Genomic DNA, 22,212 nt, shown 5'->3' with positions numbered 1-22,212 from the left:
GTAGTAAGATTACTCAGGTCCCTGTACCCTTAACCACCCCTTCCCCTATTCTCTTCTGTCTGTGCCACATGGGTAGTCAGTCTGTCTCTTATGCCCTAATACCTAGTGAGGGAGCTGGCATCTTGGCTGGCATCATGAGGCTCCCCTGTTGGGTTGAGCTCGCACCTTTAGTCATGCAAACAAATTAGCCATGTGGTACACACAGGTGATACATTTTCCTATAGCTTTTGAAAATAAACTAGCCGGCAAAAAGTACAGTGTTTGGTTCAATGTTTTGATTGCTGTGGTATATAAAACCAGAGGCAATGTGAAATTGGAAAAAAGATCTAGTCTACATCTGCTTTCCTATTGGCTTATTCATCCCCCCTCTTCTCACCTGTAACTATTCCCCAGGTCACTGCTGTAAATGACAATGCGTTCTCAGTCAACGTACCTAATAAAATAAGGGTTAAATAAATAAATGACAGCTTTGGTTATTTTTTGTGTAAATATTTTTGCCACTTACTTGTATACTTCTCACCTTAGTTATTTATTTATTTAAAGTTATTTTTGCCACTTATTTGTATACTTCTCACCTTAGTTATTTATTTATTTAAAGTTATTTTTGCCACTTATTTGTATACTTCTCACCTTAGTTATTTTGTGTAGGTTTTGTCTTTCAGGGATGGTGTGTTGGTGGTAGTTTTATTTCTGTGGTTGGGGGAAACCCATTTCGTTTTGAGTTCTCTGGTCTTGCTCTTATTTGGATACAGGAACATGTTTACTTTCGGCGCCAGCGTGTCGATGCAGTTTACACTCCGTCATGAGCAACACCATCGCAGCAGCTTTCTTTGCAATTAACTGGCAACTACAGTATGTGTTTCAGTGTGTGAGCCAATGAGAGTGTGTATGGACCCTCATTCGGACTCATTCCATGTATTTGCTTTTCAGATGCATACAGCCACACCCCCAACGTCAGTCTCTCCCAGGGCGACCCCTGCATGCCTTCCCAATACCACAGTCTCCAGTCTGGCCCCACCATCTCAGTGTCCATCAGCCAGCCTCCCAGCTACGGCGCCCACAACAACATGAGGACAGTGGGTTACTACTCCTCCCCTGGCATCCGTCCAAATGGGGCGCCAGCCCTCGAGAGCCCTCGTATTGAGATCACAGCCTACGGGCAGTTTCCTGAGGACAAGGTTGAAGAGAGCCACAACCTTGCTGTGGCTAAACGGGTCAACTCCATCGTGACCCTGACGTTGCCCAATGCAGATGGCTACCGTGACCCCAGCTGCCTCAGCCCGGCCAGCAGTGTGTCGTCACGCAGCTGTCACTCCGAGGCCTCGTCCTATGAGTCGGGCTTCTCCTACAACTACGAGAACTCACCCCAGAACTCGCCCTGGCAGTCGCCCTGCGTCTCGCCCAGGGGCTCCTCCTCTCTCGCCCTTCCGGGTGATGCTTGCGCCAATGCGGGCTCCCCCCGGCACTCCCCCTCCACCTCCCCCGGCACCAGTGTCACGGACGACAGCTGGATGGGCCAGCAGGGCTCCAGGCCCAACTCCCCTTGTGGTGGAAAGAGGAAATACAGCTTCAACGGAACCACAACCTCCAAGTACCCCTACTCCCCTAACCACTCCCCCGGGCCGTCCCCTCACACCTCCCCACGCCTCAGCGTCACAGGTGAGTCCTGGATGCCTAACAACACCAACCAGTACACCAACTCAGCCATAGTTGCAGCCATCAACGCTCTGACCACAGACGGTGTGGCAGACCTGGGGGAGGGCATCCCTCTGAAGGCCCGGAAGACCAGCTTGGAGCCTGGGGCAGTCTGCCTGAAGGTAGAGCCTGGAGGAGAGGAGCTCAGCGCTGGGGAGCTCTGTCAGGATGAGTACCCCTTCTCCCGCCTGCCCTTTAAGAAGGAGAACTACTGTGGGGGATTCCTGGATGTGCCACAGCACCCATACTCATGGTCTAAGCCAAAGCAATATGTCAGGTAAGCTGAAGCAAGACTTTGACTGACTGAAAGAACATTCCTTATAAGGTTGACAGCTCCTAACAACGGAAAGTTTTTAAGGTCAAAGTAAGGTCTACTCCGAAATATACAAGCAAGGCATCGACAATCTGCAGTTGTGGTCTTGTTACACTGCAAACTTGACATATACTCTCTCCACCTTAGCCCATCTCTACCAGCCCTTGACTGGCAACTGCCATCCAGCTCGGGGCCGTACAGCCTGCAGATCGAGGTGCAGCCCAAATCTCACCACCGTGCCCACTACGAGACCGAAGGGAGCAGAGGGGCAGTCAAGGCTCTGGCAGGAGGACACCCTGTGGTGCAGGTCTGCTATCCTCCTTATACTAACAGACCGTACTCTAATATAGACTTGTCTGGATGTAATACTATTAGCCCCATCACTTCTCGGCTTACCACTTTCTCCGACCTACGGTGAGCTCCAAAAGTATTGGGAAAGTACATACGTTTTTGTGCATTTGCTGTTTGTTTTGGTTGTGTTTCAGATGATTTTGTGCCCAATAGAAATTAATGGTAAATAATGTATTGTGTCGCTTTGGAGTCACTTTTATTGTAAATAAGAATAGAATATGTTTCTGAACACTTCTACATTAATGTGGATGCTACCATGATTAGGGATAATCCTGAATGAATCGTGAATAATGATGAGTGAGAAAGTTACAGAAGCACAAATATCATACCCCCAAGACATGCTAACCTCTCACCATTACAATAACAGGGGTTAGCATTTTATATCATACCCTCAAGACATGCTAACCTCTCACCGTTACAATAACAGGGGTTAGCATTTTATATCATACCCCCAAGACATTCTAACCTCTCACCATTACAATAACAAGGGTTAGCATTTTTTGGGGGGGGGGTATGATATTTGTGCGTTTATAACTTTAAAATCCAAAGTGCTGGAGTACAGAGCCAACTTAAATTGTCACTGTCCCAATACTTTTAGAGCTCACTGTATTTCTCCGATCACTTTCTTTCCAATCTATTTATATCACCAGCGCTTAAATAGATTAGTGGTTATGTGTTTTATCATTACACGTCCATGATGTTATTTGAAAGACGTAATAGTTCTGAATGAAATACCATAGGTATGCTATTAGGACAGACCAGTCCGCTCAGTCAGTTCCTGTCCAGACGAGGGTGACTCAAACTTTTCCATTACGTCTGAAGTGCAGACAGACAGTCGCAAAGCACGGTAGTGTGGCCAGTAAAAGCTCAGTCATGAGCTTAAACCACAGCGGTCAACTCTGGTGGTCAACTCAGAAGAAGTTTTGAGTAATTGTAATTCTTGGACTACAAGGCCGGTCTTCCCGATCATTGTACCACATCACGGACTAGACTTCAACCTCTGAAGAAACCACAGTGTCTACGTTGAGAAGAGAAAGTGAGCCCTCCGAGGTTTCAACAGGCAACGTTTACATGTGTTGAATAGTACCTGGACGGTTGAACCTCTCACATACCCTCGTGTGGTAACACCACAAAGTTTGTGACCAACCTGGGATTCTAACCAGGAAGGCTACAGTGGGGCTGAATGGGAACCTGAGAACGTAGCTAGCTAAGCGTGATGTATGGTCCAGTGTGTCTAAACGTCACAATTCACATCCGTACTGGGTAGCATGTTTTTCTCTGTGATTAGGTGCTAATGATTTAATGACATGGGCTCTGGGTTACTCTCATCATGAAATAGTGTGCTCTTTCAAAAACCTCCACCTCCCTCCCCCTCCTCTTCCTTCCCTCCCTCCGCCAGCTTCCGACCAAACACACAGGCTTCCCTTTGTTTAGGAAAGTTCCCGTCTGTAACGCTGACATCATCAACAGTGGCGTCCTGTGGAGGCGTCCAGGCCGGGCTCAAACCACACACGTTTCTGGCAGCCTGATAGAGATGTTAGAGGGAGCCTAAGACCACTCAATCTGGCTTCCTGATTACATGGTACACTGTGGGCTGTGGAGCTGTGGACACTGGCTGACTGGCCCTTCTCTCTTGCTCTTCCTCTGAGCCAAACCTTGCCCAAAGTGTACAGAGTTTGTTCTCGAAGTCACTCTGGTTCCCTCCACGTCGAGCACAGCTAAGCCTGGGGTTTTCTGTTCTTTTCTAATGCCACAGCTGCTGCTGCTGCAGACCACACGCGCCATTATACAGACTGAGCTATGCTCTCCTAAAGGACTGCATGTTCTAGGTTTTAGGCTTAGCTTTCATAGCTGGGTCCGAGGGAATACCCCATACTCAAGTCTGTGGGGTTTTTTAATGGCAAACATCACGAAGTGATGTCAAATAAAGTGAGTGAAAATATCTCAAAACTGGCCAGAGATAATACTGTAAACCACTGATAGATTCATTTTTCATTAGCTAAATGTGGATTTTCTTAATCTGAACTATGAACGTCATGTAACCATGTTATTTTAAATGATAATGCTTTTTTTTGATGTGTTCAAGAAAACGACATTTTGAGGTCATGTGAACCATATTTTCAAAAGCACGATAGGACTGTGAAGTCAGCTGGAGGGGTGGAGAGAAAGAGAGAGAGAGGGTGCCCCTGTTGCCCTCGTCCCTCTCTCCCTTTTGAATCTCTTTCTGGTGCCATGAGCGGCCAGTCTTGACATTCCTCTAGTAGATGATAATACGATCTAGGGAGGGGAGGCTGCACTGCCTGTGCCGAAACAAGCGTCCTCCAGTGGTGATTGTTACAGGGAGCTCCATAGGTAGGGATGTGGTAGTCGCGGAAGCAAGGGACCACTGCTTCCCTGGAGCCCGTGCTCGTGACAGACATCCCCAGGTCCCCGCTGTGATGAAAAAGCACCCAAATGCTTACACAGTAGTCATTCATGTTGGTACAAACAACATCAATCTTCACAAAGGAATTCAAAGATGACTTTATAGGGCTTACAGATAGGCTAAAGGAGACAGGGAAGCGTTTATCTTTCCCGGGCCTCTACCAACAATAGGTCACGGATTGGAACACTTTAGTTGTCTCCTCTGGCTACGGTACTGACTTACATTCTACAGTTACCAATGGATTTGACTACTTTTTGGAGAGGCTCCAGTTTAACAAGAGGGATGTCTAGCATCCAAATAGGAACGGGGTGAAAGTTATCTTGTCCAACATCGAGGAGGCTCTTATAAAACATTGAGTTAATGACAGCGCAACCCCTGCTCAGGTAATTCTTTCTATTCCCCACTATTTCACAGCGTTGTCATCGTACTGCTACCATATTCCCAGGGGTATTGTCAGTAATAATCTTGTGTTAGCTCTGTTACTGTTCGCCCAATGGGAAGCCCACTGTGGTAAGCTCAACCAGTGCTAATACTTCAAATACCATAAACATGGATTTCAAATCACGAAGAGGGCTTGGGCTGTTACATATCAAGTTTGCTGTCAAAGATGGACCTTCTTGATATTTCTTGGTGCGTGAACACGAGCCCAGATATTTTGGTTCTCACAGAGACTTGGATAATTGACTCGATCCGAAATAAGAACATTGACATTGCTGATTACAACATCTTCAGGTGTGACAGACTGAAAAAAGGGGGAGGGGTGACTATATACAGTTGAAGTCGGACGTTTACATACACCTTAGCCAAATACATTTAAACTCAGTTTTTCACAGTTCCTGACATTTAATCCTAGTAAACATTCCCTGTCTTAGGTCAGTTAGGATCACCACTTTACTTTAAGAATGTGAAATGTCAGAATAATAGTAGAGAGAATTATTTATTTCAGCTTTTATTTCTTTCATCATGTTCCCAGTGGGTCAGAAGTTTACATACACTCAATTAGTATTTGGTAGCATTGTCTTTAAATTGTTTAACTTGGGTCAAAATTTTGGGTAGCCTTCCACAAGCTTCCCACAATAAGTTGGGTGAATTTTGGCCCATTCCTCCTGACAGAGCTGGTGTAACTGAGTCAGGTTTGTAGGCCTCCTTGCTTGCATATTCTTTTTCAGTTCTGCCCACAAATTTTCTATAGGATTGACTTGACTTTGTTGTCCTTAAGCCATTTTGCCACAACATTGGAAGTATGCTTGGGGTCATTGTCCATTTGGAAGACCCATTTGCGACCAACCTTTAACTTCCTGACTGATGTCTTGAGATGTTGCTTCAATTTATCCACATAATTTTCCATCCTCATGACGCCATCTATTTTGTGAAGTGCACCAGTCCAGCCTGCAGCAAAGCACCCCCACAACATGATGCTGCCACCCCCGTGCTTGGGATGGTGTTCTTTGGCGTGCAAGCGTTTTTGGCTTGCAATCAACTCTTGTGGCATCATGTACTATCCCCCAAACAATTGAGCTTTTGGTTGTAGATGTGGCCATAAGCCAAAATACACATTCATCTGTTGTGGGAACTTACCCCCCCCTAGCGGAGCGTTGTTGGTCCTATTTCTGAGTGTTTTAAACCTGTTATGTCATCTGAATTAGTCGTTTTGGGGGGTTTTAATTTAGATTGGCCTACCCCTCTTAAATTGCTTGTAAATAGTGTATGCTTTTATTGCGTTGTATGATTGTGTGCAGAGCGCCCTTGAAAAAGACGAATTGATCTCAATAGGATTCCCTGTTTAAATAAATGTAAATAAAATGTAAAAAATGGTATGGTAAACTCCTTTTTAAGTTAATGCATAAAGTAGACTATCGTAACTCAATGGCTTTGCTGCCTTTGCTTCTTCTTTTTTTTACTACGTCAGTCTGACCCCCCACCCACGCTAAGTTTTCTCTGCAAATGCCTCCACTGTCATAGCGTAGAGATAACATGCATAGCTCCACACTCTGTGTCGGTTGTAGTCTCTATCATCAGGTTTCAGAGTGGGTATCAGGCTCCGCGCCTTTGCTCGGCTTTCTGGGTGGCGGTCAAGCAACACCTCTGGAGGTCTGGGATTCTTTAAGAACCGTTTTTGTACCACAGCCGTTCTGAATCCTGTCCAATTAAATAATGATGTGATTGTCTCGCTGATAAAAAAAAAGTTAACTCCGTCCACCGCTACAAAAATCTATCCCTGACCTTGGTCAATGAGAGCATGTGTAAGTGACATGTGTTTCGTCCCAAATGGCCCCCTATTCCCTCTATAGTGCACTATTTTTGACCAGGGCCCACTGCACTACCTTTGAAAAGAAGTGCACTAAATAGGGAATAGGATGCCATTTGGGAGACAACCCTAACCTTTAGTTCACTGTAACCCGGGCTTAGTTCTGTCAGTAGGGTAAACGGCCCTGTGAAATCACAGGGACGTTTGTCTCAGATGGGTAACTGGCTCTTGGGCAGCCAGCGGAACGCTGGGGACGGAGCTACTGTAATATCATGCTGTGTCGCAGCCTATCAGTACTGACACGGACTGCCATTGATGGAGGAAATACGTGTATGGGTTGTTGGCCTTGGATATGTGTTTGAAAGGTATCCCTGTTTTTTAACAAGTTGTCAAGAGTTGTGTGTGTGGGGGGGGGTGCTAGATACCAGACATAAGTTGTTTCTTATCTATTAACATTGAAAAACAAATTCCTATTAACCGTTGTTGATTGGCAATAAGTGATTCATTTAATACAATTGAATGGAATCTCTATGTCTTCTCCCTCCAGCTCCAAGGCTACATGGAGAGTGAGCCGCTGACCCTGCAGCTGTTCATTGGTACGGCAGACGACCGTCTCCTGCGGCCCCATGCCTTCTACCAGGTCCACCGCATCACCGGCAAGACCGTCTCCACTCCCAGCCACGAGGTCCTGCAGTCCAACACCAAGGTGCTGGAGATTCCACTGCTGCCCGAGAACAACATGCGCGCCATGTGAGTAGTGTGTGAGTGTGCTTGTATTTATTCGCCTCTGTGTCTGTCTTTCTTGTTGTGCCTATCAGTCAGTCAGACGTTTATGCTCCTCCTCGAGCAACTCAAATGATGAGTGAACATCTGTAGAGTTATGTCCGTGACGGCTGATCAGCACCAGCTTGAGTGTGTCTGTCTGAGTTTGTGTGGACTGGATCACCCCTCTGTACAGATGGACGGGTTTCCCATTACACGGTATAATAATCCCTGGAGTTCATATTACAGGGGGAACCTCAATGCTGCTAACTGGGGTCTGTCTAGGCAGTAGCAGTTCTACTGCATTTTAATGGATGTAATGCTTAAACGTATAGAACCATTTTCACTTCAGTGTTTGGTTTCAGTAGTCTTTCTGGAGAACACACCTTAAAGTGATCTTATTTGATTTATTTAACTAGGCAAGTCAGTTAAGAACAAATTCTTATTTACAATGACGGCCTACCCCGGCCAAACCCTAACCCGGACGACGCTGGGCCAATTGTGCGCCGCCCTGTGGGACTCCCAATCACGCCAGTTGTGATACAACCTGGAATCGAACCAGGTCTGTAGTGACGCCTCTAGCACTGAGATGCAGTGCCTTAGACCGCTGCGCCACTCGGGAGCCTGAAATGTGATGTTTGTGTAAGCAAGGGGTTTATACATTTTGAAGTATATTCCCATGTGACTTCCTATATTTTATACAAGTAAAATAATATATCACAAGGATTAATTCATCGTGATCTGGGAAGTTACCAGTAATAGCATGTCATCAATTATGGTAAAGTTTTAATCAACTTGAACACATGACAAGTCTTTCAGTATTATTTGGCCACCAATGCTGACAACTTCATTTGACTCGATTAGCGATAAATTCAATGCTTTTGTTACCAATGACCGACTACACTCCAAAAGCCAAACACTCTTAACATGGGCTGCATGGGGTTCAATGGAGAAACATTTTTCCTCCTGAGATTGGCATTGAGTTGAACCCTTGGCACAGTTGACTGAGACTGCGGCTGTGTCCGAAATGGCACCCTATTCCCCATAGTCTCTGGTCAAAAGTAGTGCACTATATAGGGAATAGGTGCCATTTGGGATGCGACCCTTCTTTTCAGGCGTTTTATAGAGACTAGAGACGCCTCAGTAGCCTCAGCCTGTGCTTTGTTCACTCATCACACCCCAAGCCGTCTGGCTGTGGGCGGAGGGAGATCTGAACAGCTGGGGTCCTTAGCCTCAACACCTGATTGCCTCACCAGCGGAGCAGCCCCCAGTGATTGACAAAGAACTTTCGGGAGTGTTCAGTTAGTGTAAAAGTTGACATTAACTACATTATAAGGAATGTAGCACTGAGGAGTACTGCCATGGAAAAACGAACATTTGTTTGTAAAAGCTAACGCCAAAAAGTCTGAAATGTTAAAAGTGATTGCAGGGCATAAACAGGAGAGAAGGGGGGTGAGAAATGAGACATTTATAAAGTGTCTGATGAATGCTCGGAGACTGTGTAAAAAGCATAATTACAGCCAATGGGCTGGCTGGGAGAGCCATAGAGGGACCAACATTGGATCAACATCCCATGGGTGTTCTCTTTTGGGCCATTAAAAAGCTATTTATGAAACTATTAACATTCACAGCAGTTTGGGTTGCTGGAGGGGGTTGGAACAACCTGAAAGCAGTGGTCGCTGAGTAAACCGTCCATTGAGTATACGGATGATAATCCTCCACTGAAATCCCGTTGTCTGATGAATCTATTGATCTAGTCTACGGTGAAATCCCTTTGTGGCGCTGGAGAGAAACTCTTAAACCATACCTTAATTAGCCGAGTGTTGATATTCACTGTATGTGGTAAGTGTCATGGGGATAATGATGGGATCTATCTGACGTGACGATAGCTACGAGCCTCTCTGAGGTCTAACTCGGTTTCTTCTCTATCTGTTTCATCTAGAATTGACTGCGCCGGCATCCTGAAACTTCGCAACTCGGACATCGAGCTGAGGAAGGGCGAGACGGACGTCGGGCGTAAGAACACACGGGTGAGGATGGTGTTCCGGGTTCACATCAACCAGCCCACAGGAAGGACATTGTCCCTGCAGGCTGCATCCAACCCTATAGAGTGCTGTGAGTACACCTTCACTATCAGGCCTGCTTTCAAATGTATGGATGCCTTTTTTGGGGCTGACATCCATGCTACAAAGAGTCTTTCACGTGAACAATTTTTCCAATTGTGCAATGTCTTATACAGGGAGGAAATGGTTTAACGTGGCAGATCATTTTGACTTTGGTGATAAGCACCATTGACCTTGAAAGAACTCAATATAAATCTGAGCAGATCGGGTAATCTCATGGGTTTATGGCTGAGAATCACACCACAAGTGCTGTGAGGTAAATGAGAAATGTGGTTAAACCATGATCTCAGCTCTTAAGAAGAGACCATTGTCGGTCGCTGATACACTGCCACAAAACTGTTATTAACTGAGACTCTTTATTTCTATTGTCGAGAATAATTGTCAGAAAGGTTCTTTTACTTTTTTCATTTGCCAACATTAGACTTTTATTAAGGAATATAACACACTTCAAGGTGGTTGAAGTTAACCAGGAGGTGATGGCCAAGTATGATCATGATGCCAAGAAATTATTTGCAAAAACAATCATTTGAGAAAACGATACAATAACAAATACAAAATGGATCCATGCCCTCACCCTCAGGTCAGAGGAACCCTATGTCTCGAGAGCTAATGGCTCATGGTATTGCTAGTTGTGATGATTCTTTTAAGAGTTGTCAAGCTTGTGAAAATGACTTGGTCTGGATGCTCGGGGCTGCATGGGGAATGGGTTTGTGTTGACTCTTTCGTGAGGATAGTGTTTGTCCCCCCTCCTACAGCCCAGAGATCAGCCCAGGAGCTGCCCTTGGTGGATAAGCAGACCTTGGAGACGTGCCCTGCTGCTGGAGGAGAGAGGATGCTCCTCAGCGGACACAACTTCCAGCACGACTCCAAGGTGGTGTTCATGGAGAAAGCCCAAGGTAGGAGCTGGAGATGAAGCAGGAGCTAACGCAGTGCAGATGTAGCTGTATGTGGGTTAGTGTGCATGGGTATGTGTGCATGTGTCTACACAAGTGTGTGTGTGTGTGTGCGCGCGCGTGTGCGCTTGCACGCTTGTGTGTGTGTCTACTCAAGTGTGTGTGTGTGCGTGCTCCAACTCCCTTCCTCTCTCTCTGGGTTGGAGAAACCTCAGGACTACTTCCTCCCTCCTTCCTCCCTGCTCTTCCCCCTGCCGTCAAAATATCCCCCATCCTGCCAGAGTGCCACATGTGGTGCACATTAATGCGCTGTATTTTTAACACAGCAGATTTACATTTGCAGAAGTTTCCATTGCCTGTTCAGCACAGGAATGGATCACACATGCACTATAGGCTGTGTGTGCTGCTTTGCTGTTCCTCACAGTTCTGTATTTGTTTCCTATCCTCTCTCTAAGCCCTCTCAGTTAGGAAGGAGGGAGCGAGGGACTGCTCCGAGATGTTGACGCTTAGGGTTTACTAACAGCAATGTCCTTGATTTGCTTTCGAAAAGTAACTTGAGGTACGGTTTGGGCCAAGGTTGTGCAATGTGAACACATCTAATTGTATCGCTCGGCGAGTCACTCAGAACAGAGGGGAATCCATTGCCATTGTTCCACCTGTGAGGAGAGGAATTCTAGGTGGGTTGGGTGGGGTCTCAAGCCCCACTGTTATACAGTACAGCAGTGTGAGATTTTTTTTCAAAACAAGAAGTGATTGTGTGAGAGCTTTGCTATATCTCTTTCTACATCTCTTGATTTCTCCTAATCTCTTCTAGCTAGGAACTAGGGGATTGCTATTGATTTATGTATGTGAAATTCAAAATATTTACCTTGCCTAGAATACTACATAACTCCCTTTTTGGTTTATATTTTTTTTGTAATTTTGAAGAAGATCAGTGGCTCCCTCAGATCTGTTGAGGTTTAGCAGACTGTCTTTAGGGCCTATATGCAGCCTCTGGGCTGGCGTTGATGCTCCCTTGTATTTGATGAGGGTTTCCCTCCATCTGGCACTAGAATTAGGATTCCTGGGCAATCCTACCATGGAAACACCCTTAAGCCAGCCTTCCACCCCTTCTCACTCTCCTCTGCCTCCCTCCCTCCATTGAGTCTCCCTTTCAGCCTCAATATCCCAATTCATTAACACCGTGTGCTCCGGAATACCCTGTGAATCTTCAGTTCTGCTGTCGCCCTGTCTCCAGTGGTGTATAGTACTACTTACTAAGACGTTTTTGGGGGTATCTGTACTTTACTATTTATATTTTTATAATTTTACTTTTACTTAACTACATTCCTAAAGAAAATATTGTACTTTTTACTCCATACATTTTCCGTGACAACCAAAAGATTATAATGGCGCCGGAGGGGATGGCTGCCGTTTTACAGTCTCCTAACCAATTGAGCTATTGTGTTTGTGTGTGTTTTTCCGCGTTATTTGTAACTTATTTTGTACACAATGTTTCTGCCACCGTCTCTTGGGACCGAAAAGAGCTTCTAGATATCAGGACAGTGATTACTCACCTCGTCCTGGACAAAGATTTTTTCTTTAACGAGTCGGACACAAAGGATTTACTTCAGACACCCGACAAGGCCCAAATCACTGTGATTAGCATGAGAAATAGATAGAGATATCGGGGACGTAGGTTGGGGTGCCTTGTAAGGATCCGACGGCGTGTGGGTAATCTGCCTCTGCGATCAGTCCTATTAGCCAACGTACAATCCATTGGATAATCTCCGGTCTCCGGCGCCGACAGAGATGGCCGCCTCGCTTCGCGTTCCTAGGAAACTATGCAGTATTTAGTTTTTTTACGTGTTATTTCTTACATTGTTACCCCAGGTAATCTTTGGTTTCTTTACATACAGTCGGGAGGAACTATTGGATATAAGAGCAATGTCAACTCACCATCATTACGACCAGGAATAAGACTTTCCCGAAGCGGTTCCTCTGTTTTGCCCACCACCCAGGACAAGGGATCGGTCCCAGCCGGCGAACCAAAACAACGACGCGGTCGTTGGGGCAGCCGAGGGGTAGGTGAAGCGGTCGTCTGGTCAGGCTCCGGAGACGGGCACATCGCGCACCGCTCCCGAGCATACTACTCGCCAATGTCCAGTCTCTTGACAACAAGGTAGGAAAAATCCGAGCAAGGGTAGCATTCCAGAGAGACATAAGAGACTGTAACGTTCTTTGCTTCACGGAAACATGGCTCACTCGAGACACGCTTTCGGAGTCGGTACAGCCAGCTGGTTTCTTCACGCATCGCGCCGACAGAAACAAGCATCTTTCTGGTAAGAAGAGGGGCGGGGGGGGGGTATGCCTTATGATTAACGAGACGTGGTGTAATCATAACAACATACAGGAACTCAAGTCATTCTGTTCACCTTACTTAGAATTCCTCACAATCAAATGTCGACCGCATTATCTACCAAGAGAATTCTCCACGATTCTAATCATAGCCGCATATATTCCCCCCCAAGCAGACACATCGATGGCCCTGAACGAACTTCATTTGACTCTATGTAAACTGGAAACCACATATCCTGAGGCTGCATTCATTGTAGCTGGGGATTTTAACAAGGCTAATCTGAAACAAGACTCCCTAAATTCTATCAGCATATCGATTGTGCTACCAGGGCTGGCAAAACCCTGGATCATTGTTATTCTAACTTCCGCGACACATATAAGGCCCTCCCCCGCCCTCCTTTTGGAAAAACTGACCACGACTCCATTTTGTTGCTCCCCGCCTACAGACAGAAACTAAAACAGAACCAATCTGATTCCACGCTTCAAGATTGCTTCGATCACGTGGACTGTGATTCGTTCCGCATTGCGTCAAACAACAACATTGACGAATACGCTGATTTGGGTTTATTAGCAAGTGCATCGGCGATGTCGTACCCACTGCGACTATTAAAACGTTCCCAAACCAGAAACCGTGGATTGATGGAAGCATCCGCGCGAAACTGAAAGCCAAACCACTGCTTTTAATCAGGGCAAGGTGACCGGAAACATGACTGAATACAAACAGTGTAGCTATTCCCTCCGCAAGGCAATCAAACAAGCTAAGCGTCAGTATAGAGACAAAGTAGAGTCGCAATTCAACGGCTCAGACACGAGAGGTATGTGGCAGGGTCTACAGTCAATCACGGATTACAAAAATAAAATCAGCCCCGTCGTGGACCAGGATGTCTTGCTCCCAGGCAGACTAAACCACTTTTTGCCCGCTTTGAGGACAATACAGTGCCACTGACACGGCCCGCTACCAAAGCCTGCGGACTCTCCTTCACTGCAGCCGACGTGAGTAAAACATTTAAACGTGTTAACCCTCGCAAGGCTGCAGGCCCAGATGGCATCCCCAGCCGCGTCCTCAGAGCATGCGCAGACCAGCTGGATGGTGTGTTTAAGGACATATTCAATCAATCCTTATCCCAGTCTGCTGTTCCCAGATGCTTCAAGAGGGCCACCATTGTTCCTGTTCCCAAGAAAGCTAAGGTAACTGAGCTAAATGACTACCGCCCCGTAGCACTCACTTCCGTCATCATGAAGTGCTTGGAGAGACGAGTCAAGGACCATATCACCTCCACCCTACCTGACACCCTAGACCCACTCCAATTTGCTTACCGCCCCAATAGGTCCACAGACGACGCAATCGCAACCACACTGCACACTGCCCTAACAAATCTGGACAAGAGGAATACCTATGTGAGAATACTGTTCATTGACTACAGCTCAGCAATTAACACCATAGTACCTTCCAAACTCGTCACCAAGCTGTGTGCAACTGGGTACTGGACTTTCTGACGGGCCGCCCCAGGTGGTGAGGGAAGGTAACAATATCTCCACCCCGCTGATCCTCCACACTGGGGCACCACAAGGGTACACTGCATTGGCAAGATAGAACAGCCGCCTCCGGTAAGATGAGAGGTGTCGGTCTGTGTATATCTGTAAACAACAGCTGGTGCACGAAATCTAATAGTAAGGAAGTCTCAAGGTTTTGCTCGCATGAGGTAGAGTATCTGGGCTCCCGAATGGAGCAGCGGTCTAAGGCACTGCATCTCAGTGCTAGAGGCGTCACTACAGACCCTGGTTCGATTCCATGCTGTATCACAACCAGCCGTGACTGGGAGTCCATAGGGCAGTGCACAATTGGCCCAGAGTCGTCCGGGTTAGGGTTTGGCCGGGGTAGGCCGTCATTGTAAATAAGAATTTGTTCTTAACTGACTTGCCTAGTTATAAATAAAGGTTAAATAAAAAATAAATCTCATGATAAGCTGTAGACCACACTATGTACCAAGAGAGTTTTCATCTATATTCTTCGTAGCTGTCTATTTACCACCACAAACCGATGCTGGCACTAAGACCGCACACAATGAGCTGTAAACGGCCATAAGCAAACACGAAAACACTCATCCAGAGGCGGTGCTCCTAGTGGCCGGGACTTTAATGCAGGGAAACTTAAATCTGTTTTACCTCATTTCTACCAGGATGTTAAATGTGCAACCAGAGGGGAAAAAACTCTAGACCACCTTTACTCCACACACAGAGGCGCGTACAAAGCTGTCCCTCGCCCTCCATTTGGCAAATCTGACCTTAATTCTATCCTCCTGATTCCTGCTTACAAGCAAAAACTAAAGCAGGAAACACCAGTGACTCGATCAATAAAGAGGTGGTCAGATGACGCAGATGCTAAGCTACAGGACTGTTTTGCTAGCACAGACTGGAATATATTCCGGGATTCTTCCGATGGAATTGAGGAGTACACCACATCAGTCCCTGGCTTCATCAATAAGTGCATCGATGACGTCATCCTTACAGTGATTGTACGTGCATACCCCAACCAGAAGCCATGGAACACAGGTAACATCCGCACTGAGCTAAAAGGTAGAGCTGCCGCTTTCTAGGAGCGGGACTCTAACCCAGAAGCTTATAAGAGATCCCGCTATGCCCTCCGACGAACCATCAAACAGGCAAAGCGTCAATACAGAACTAAGATTGAATCGTACTACACAGGCTCTGACGTTCGTCGGATGTGGCAGGGCTTGCAAACTATTACAGACTACAAAGGGAAGCACAGCGGCGAGTTTCCCAGTGACACAAGCCTACCAGACAAGCTCAATTTGTAAGGTAAGACGCTGGAGATGAGAAGCAAGTACAGGGAGTGAACACTTAATGTAACAGACAGGAACAGAATATGCAGGAACAGAAAAGGAGGACCGAGCACACCCCCATTCTCATTGACGTGGCTGTAGTGGAGCAGGTTGAGAGCTTCAAGTTCCTTGGTGTCCACATCACCAACAAACTATTATGGTCTAAACACACCAAGATCGTCGTGAAGAGGGCACGAAAATATGGACAGCGTCTGGACAGGGGAAAACAAAACGACAATAATGCTGACACAAGGATCTAACCGAGGAACAGACAGATATAGGAGGGGCAATCAACAAGATAATGGAGTCCAGGTGAGTCCAATGAGCGCTGATGCGCGTAATGATGGTGACAGGTGTGCGTAATGATGGGCAGCCTGGCGCCCTTGAGTGCCAGAGAGGAGGAGCGGGAGTAGGCGTGACAAAAATACTTCCATGCTCGCTTCGAGGCAAGCAACACTGAAGTTGAGAGTATCAGCTGTTCCGGACGACTGTGTGATCACGCTCTCCATAGTCGATGTGAGTAAAACCTTTAAATAGGTCAACATTCACAAGGCTGCAGGGCCAGACGGATTACCAGGACATGTACTCCGAGCATGCGCTGACCAACTGGCAAGTGTCTTCACTGACATTTTCAACTTGTCCCTGACTGAGTCTGTAATACAAACAAGTTTCAAGCAGAGCACCATAGTCCATGTGCCCAAGAACACTAAGCTAACCTGTCTAAATTACTACAGACCTGTATCACTCACATTTGTAGCCATGAAGTGATTTGAATGGCTGGTCATGGCTCACATCAACACCATTATCCCAGAAACCCTAGACCCACTCCAGTTTGCATATTGTCCCAACAGATCTACAGATGATGGAATCTCTATTGCATTCCACACTGCCCTTTCCCACCTGGACAAAAGGAAAACCTATGTGAGAATGCTACTCATTGACTACAGCTCAGCGGTCAACACCATTGTGCCCTCAAAGCTCATTACTAAGCTAAGGACCCTGGGACTAAACACCTCCCTCTGCAACTGGATCCTGGGCCGCACCCATGTGGTAAGGGTAGGTAACAACACATCTGCCACGCTGATCTGCCAACACTGAGGCCCCTTAGGGGTGCATGCTCAGTCTCCTCCTGTACTCCCTGTTCACTCATGACTGCATGGCCAGGCACGACTCCAACACCATCATTAAGTTTGCAGACAACACAATAGTGGTAGGCCTGATCACCGACAACGATGAGACAGCCTATAGGGAAGAGGTCAGAGACCTGGCCGTGTGGTGCCAGGATAACAACCTCTCCCTCAACGTGATCAAGTAAAAGGAGATGATTGTTGACTACAGGAAAAGGAGGACCGAGCACACCCCCATTCTCATTGACGTGGCTGTAGTGGAGCAGGTTGAGAGCTTCAAGTTCCTTGGTGTCCACATCACCAACAAACTATTATGGTCTAAACACACCAAGATCGTCGTGAAGAGGGCACGAAAAAAATCTATTCCCCCTGATGGGACTGAAAATATTTGGCATGGGTCCTCAGATCCTCAAAAAGTTATACAGCTTCACCATCGAGAGCATCCTGACTGGTTGCATCACTGCCTGGTAGAGCAACTGCTCGGCCTCCGACCGCAAGGCACTACAGAGGGTAGAGCGTACGGCCCAGTACATCACTGGAAGGGGCCAAGCTTCCTGCCATCCAGTTCCTCTATATCAGGCAATGTCAGCGGAAGGCCCTTAAAATTGTCAAAGACTCCAGCCACCCTAGTCACAGACTGTTCTCTCTGCTACCGCACGGCAAGCGGTACCGGAGCTTCAAGTCTAGGTCCAAAAGGCTTCGTAACAGTTTCTACCCCCAAGACATAAGACTCCTGAACAGCTAATCAAATGCCTACCCAGACTATTTGCATTTATTCCCCCCCACCCCACCTCTTTTACGCTTTTGCTGCTCGCTGTGTATTATCTATGCATAGTCACTTTAACTCTACCTACATGTACATATTACTGAAATTACCTCGACTAACCTGTGCCCCCCGCACATTGACTGTGTACCGGTACCCACTGTATATAGCCTCGCTACTGTTATTTTACTGCTGCTCTTTAATTATCTGTTGTTTTTTACTTATCTATTTTTTACTTAACACTTATTTTTCTTAAAGCTGCATTGTTGGTTATGGGCTTGTAAGTAAGCATTTCACTGTAAGGTTGTATTCAGCGCATGTGACAAATTACATTTGATTTGCTTAGATTTTTTGGGTTGTCTGCCCCTGGCTATCCATACATTTTAAAAACAAGTAAATGGTGGGGTTTGCTTTGCTTAATATAAGGAATTTTAAATGATTTATACTTTTACTTTCACATTTTCATACTTAAGTATATTTTAGCAATTACATTTACTTTTGATACTTTAAAACCAAATACTTTTAGACTTATACTCAAGTAGTATTTTACTGGCTGACTTTCACTTTTACTTGAGTGTCTTTCTATTAAGGTATCAATACTTTTACTCAAGTATGACAATTGGGTACTTTTTCTACCGCTGCCTGTCTTCATACAATACAAATCAATTAAATTGTAGTGCTTGTTCTTTTTTATTGTTTTAATTGTAATGTTTTTATTATTGTTTTGTCCATGCCAAGGCATAGGTCTAAAAACTGTTTAACGATCCTTCTCATAAATCCTGCCACAGAGGGTTTACCCATTTTACCAATATCATATGAATATTCCAATAAACAACACCCAGAATTTTGAGGCTCCTACTGTAGAGAATAACTAGCCAATATTGACTGAAACTCTTTTTTTATATTGTTGAGACTAATTGTCAGGAAAATTATTTGCCAGATTTATTTTTCCTTTGCAAACATTAGAGTTTTATTAAGGAATAATGTCCCTGTAGATAGGCCCACTGACATTTACCTGCTTCTCAGAACCACTCCAGCCCCATAATAAAAACAGCAGCTCATTATGCAGACACAGTCCTGCCTCGGAGCTCCTGCCCACGCTGTCTCAGCACAGTAAGAGGGACCAAAGATAACATCATTTTAACTGTGACCCGTGGTTACAGTGTAGATCAGTAGTATTCAAAGTCGGGGTGGTGATGTTTATTGTATGGTACAATATACAACCATCTTCAAGAAAGATCCTTTGAATAATACACTTTTATTGAGTAAATGTATTTATTGGTTTCTTTTCATTCTAATAAGAGATTAGTTAGTTGAAGGTTATTTGTTGATGTACAAATGTCAATTTACCGATTTTAACATCGTGTCATTAGATTTGGGGTGGGGTCCCAAGAAATGGGGGTCCCCGCTGAAAAAGTTTGAATAGCACTGGCGTAGAGCATGGAGAGCCTTATAGGAAATGACACTACAGCCCTCAGAGCTCCCAGAAGTCAGGCTATAATCTGAAACTGCCTCAATCTGACATTGCATCTTTCCAACCTCAGCCTGCCCAGAGATGGGCTCTTTGATTAGCTTCAGTACCGCTTGGGGAAATTATTCATCGTTTAGTCACTTTCTGAAGGTTTTGCCCCTGAATTTGTTTTCAAATTGATTTTGGCGGCGGAAGTTTGTTGACTCAAAACACAACATTATGTAAATGTCTAAAAATAGAGATGGATTTTGTTTTGATTTGATTTGCATCTCCAGGCCAAGATTGATAGATTAAGGATAGTCACCAGAATCATTTGCACTTCTGACATTTTATTGAGGACCATAAATAATGCAGAATAATATGACCCTTCAAAAATTCACCGTCTCCCTGTGAGTCAGAGCCAATGAGGACAGTCAGTCTAACCAGGTACTTTACAGACCTGCCCTGGAACAGCAACAGACCCATACAGGCATGGTTGTTCTTGGCCAGAGGTGCCGTCTATGTCTACAGTATGATCAAGGACCTCCAAATAGAATTCTGTGAGGATTATCAAACTGCAAGAACATTACCAGATGGTGTCTGGAATTACCTGAGGAAATTATAGCTAACCTGTAACGTGTACGCTAATAACCAGGAGTCGGAAAGCAAGTACAGGGGGTGCAAATGTAATAATAAATAGAACATAGTACAAAACAAGAAACACACAGACATGAAACAGTCAATAACGCCTGAGGAAAGAACCAAGGGGAGTGACAGATATAGGAGAGGTAATCAGGAAGGGGGTGGAGTCTAGGTGAGTGTCATGAGGTGCAGGTGTCTGAACCAGGACAAGGGTTCTAATAATGAGACAACTGGAGACGTCGAGCTCTGGGGAGGGGGAGTGGGAGTAAACGTGACAGTAGACCCTCCCTGACACGTGGCTCTAGCCGCCGGACGACGCCGACCAGAGGGATGGTCCCGAGGACCAGGAGCGGGCCGGTCGCTTCTGCTGAGGCACGAGAACCTGTAGAGCCAGGTGAAGCGAGGAAACCTGACGAGCCTGACGAGCCGGCTGAGGCATGGGGAGCCAACCGAGGCTTGAGAACCTGTCGAGCCAGCTGAGGCATCCCTGGTTGCTTCTTCAGCGGCACTTGGACCAGCATCACCAGTAAAAAAAATATATCCTGGTTGCTTCCCCTTGGTGGGGCGTTATTCTGTAACGTGTACGCTAATAATCGGGAGTCGGGGAGCAAGTACAGGGAGTGAAAATGTAATAATAAATAGAACATAGTGCAAAACAAGAAACACGAAAAACGTCAGACATGAAACAGAAACCGAGTCAATAACACCTGAGGAAAGAAACCAGGGGAGTGACAGTTATAGGCTAGGTAATCAGGAAGGTGATGGAGTCTAGGTGAGTGTCATGAGGCGCAGGTGCACGTAATGATGGTGGCAGATGTGCGTAATGATGAGACAACTGGCGACGTCAAGCGCCGGAGAGGGGGAGCGGGAGTAAACGTGGCATAACCATCCGTCTTCCTCAGAGTAATGATTAGCCTATACTCAGTGGGAGGGGTGCTCTGTGTTACTTATCTGGTCAGTGCTTCTGGATTTAATTAATTGCATTCTCAGACCAATGCCTTCCACTTTGAAACCGTTCAGCGGTTTGGCCGGCCTCGACATTTCAGACAACAATTGCTGTTTTCATAAACAAATCAATTATATGCACATAAACAGGGAGTCTATGTTTTTATAAATTACAGCGTACAGTTCATATTTGAGGAAAACAAGAGACATATTTTTTGATGAATTGATGGTGGCATAGAGTGTAAAGTGATTATATTGTAATGTAGAAGACAGACAGTGTGCTGTATTGAGTAGTGAACCTCACTACAGCAAATACAGTATCCCCTCCAGCTGCAATTGATTGAAGCAGTTTGAAGAGCTGGCTTGCCTCAATCAACGCCCTTCCCTGCGACAGCATGCTTGCATGCAATACCCACGATCCACGTGTTCTGGGGGTAGCACTGGAAGGAAGAAGTTACAGTCATCAGAACCAGGACAAGGGTTCTCTTTCACCATGCCACATGGGCCTGGGTAGCGCATGTGTTTATATTTACTGTACGTTATGAGGGTTTTGGGTATACGCCACCCTGCTGTTTGGCTTCGGGCACTCGGGTTTACTCCACCCCGCTCCAATTAAAGAGCACAAGGAGCTGTTTGATTCCCTTTATAAACCCTGCATGACAAATAGCTGTATTGTATACTACTTCATTCAAATCCACGCTGGCTGCCATAAGAGTGTAGTACACCACCAGTGTTGTGTCTATTGGCTAACCTGTGTTATGTCTGCCTTATGAAAGGTCATTACTCCTGCAGGCCAGGGTTTGTTGAGGTGAGGGAGTGGTCTGGTTGGCACTGTTCCCAAGGGTTTTGATGGTGAGAGGCATTGTGCAGATGTTGCTCAGGCCCAATGGAACATTCTGTGGTTATCAGTTCCCCAGTACACTCTGCACAACACCTCTCACCATCAAAGTAAAGGTAAAAGGTATTCCACGCATGACATGCCTATAGACACTTTTTCAGGTAGAGGGGCAACAACAAATTGCTCAATAAAAGGTTTTGCTTCTGCATTAAAAAAAGTATTATACAGTAGAGAGAGAGATAAGAAAAGGGGAGACGAGGGCATCCCGAGTGGTGCAGCGGTCCGGGAGACCCATGAGGTGGCGCACAATTGGCTCAGTGTCGTCCGGGTTAGGGGTGGGTTTGGCCGGCCGGGATTTCCTTGTCCCACCGCGCTCTAGCGACTCCTGTGGCGGGCCGGGCGCCTGCAAGCTGACTCCCAGTCGCCTGTAAGTTGACTTCGGTCGCCAGTTGGACGG

General features: G+C 46.0%; 1 protein-coding gene across 1 annotated transcript in view; it reads left to right on the top strand.

The window, feature by feature from the left end:
* LOC129819589 (nuclear factor of activated T-cells, cytoplasmic 1-like) overlaps nucleotides 1-22,212 on the top strand; it is an 89,697-nt gene that overhangs the window by 13,933 nt on the left and 53,552 nt on the right. Inside the window, exons 4-8 of the mRNA XM_055875964.1 lie at nucleotides 931-1,972; nucleotides 2,156-2,315; nucleotides 7,580-7,782; nucleotides 9,737-9,909; nucleotides 10,673-10,813. Coding sequence (XP_055731939.1) covers nucleotides 931-1,972; nucleotides 2,156-2,315; nucleotides 7,580-7,782; nucleotides 9,737-9,909; nucleotides 10,673-10,813 — 1,719 coding nt within the window. The remainder of the gene's footprint in view (nucleotides 1-930; nucleotides 1,973-2,155; nucleotides 2,316-7,579; nucleotides 7,783-9,736; nucleotides 9,910-10,672; nucleotides 10,814-22,212) is intronic.

This window comes from Salvelinus fontinalis, chromosome 22, assembly GCF_029448725.1.
Source record: "Salvelinus fontinalis isolate EN_2023a chromosome 22, ASM2944872v1, whole genome shotgun sequence".
Lineage (NCBI taxonomy): Eukaryota > Metazoa > Chordata > Actinopteri > Salmoniformes > Salmonidae > Salvelinus > Salvelinus fontinalis.
The sequence above is the reverse complement of the archived record's forward strand: the minus strand, read 5'-3'. Positions and strand labels throughout refer to the sequence as shown.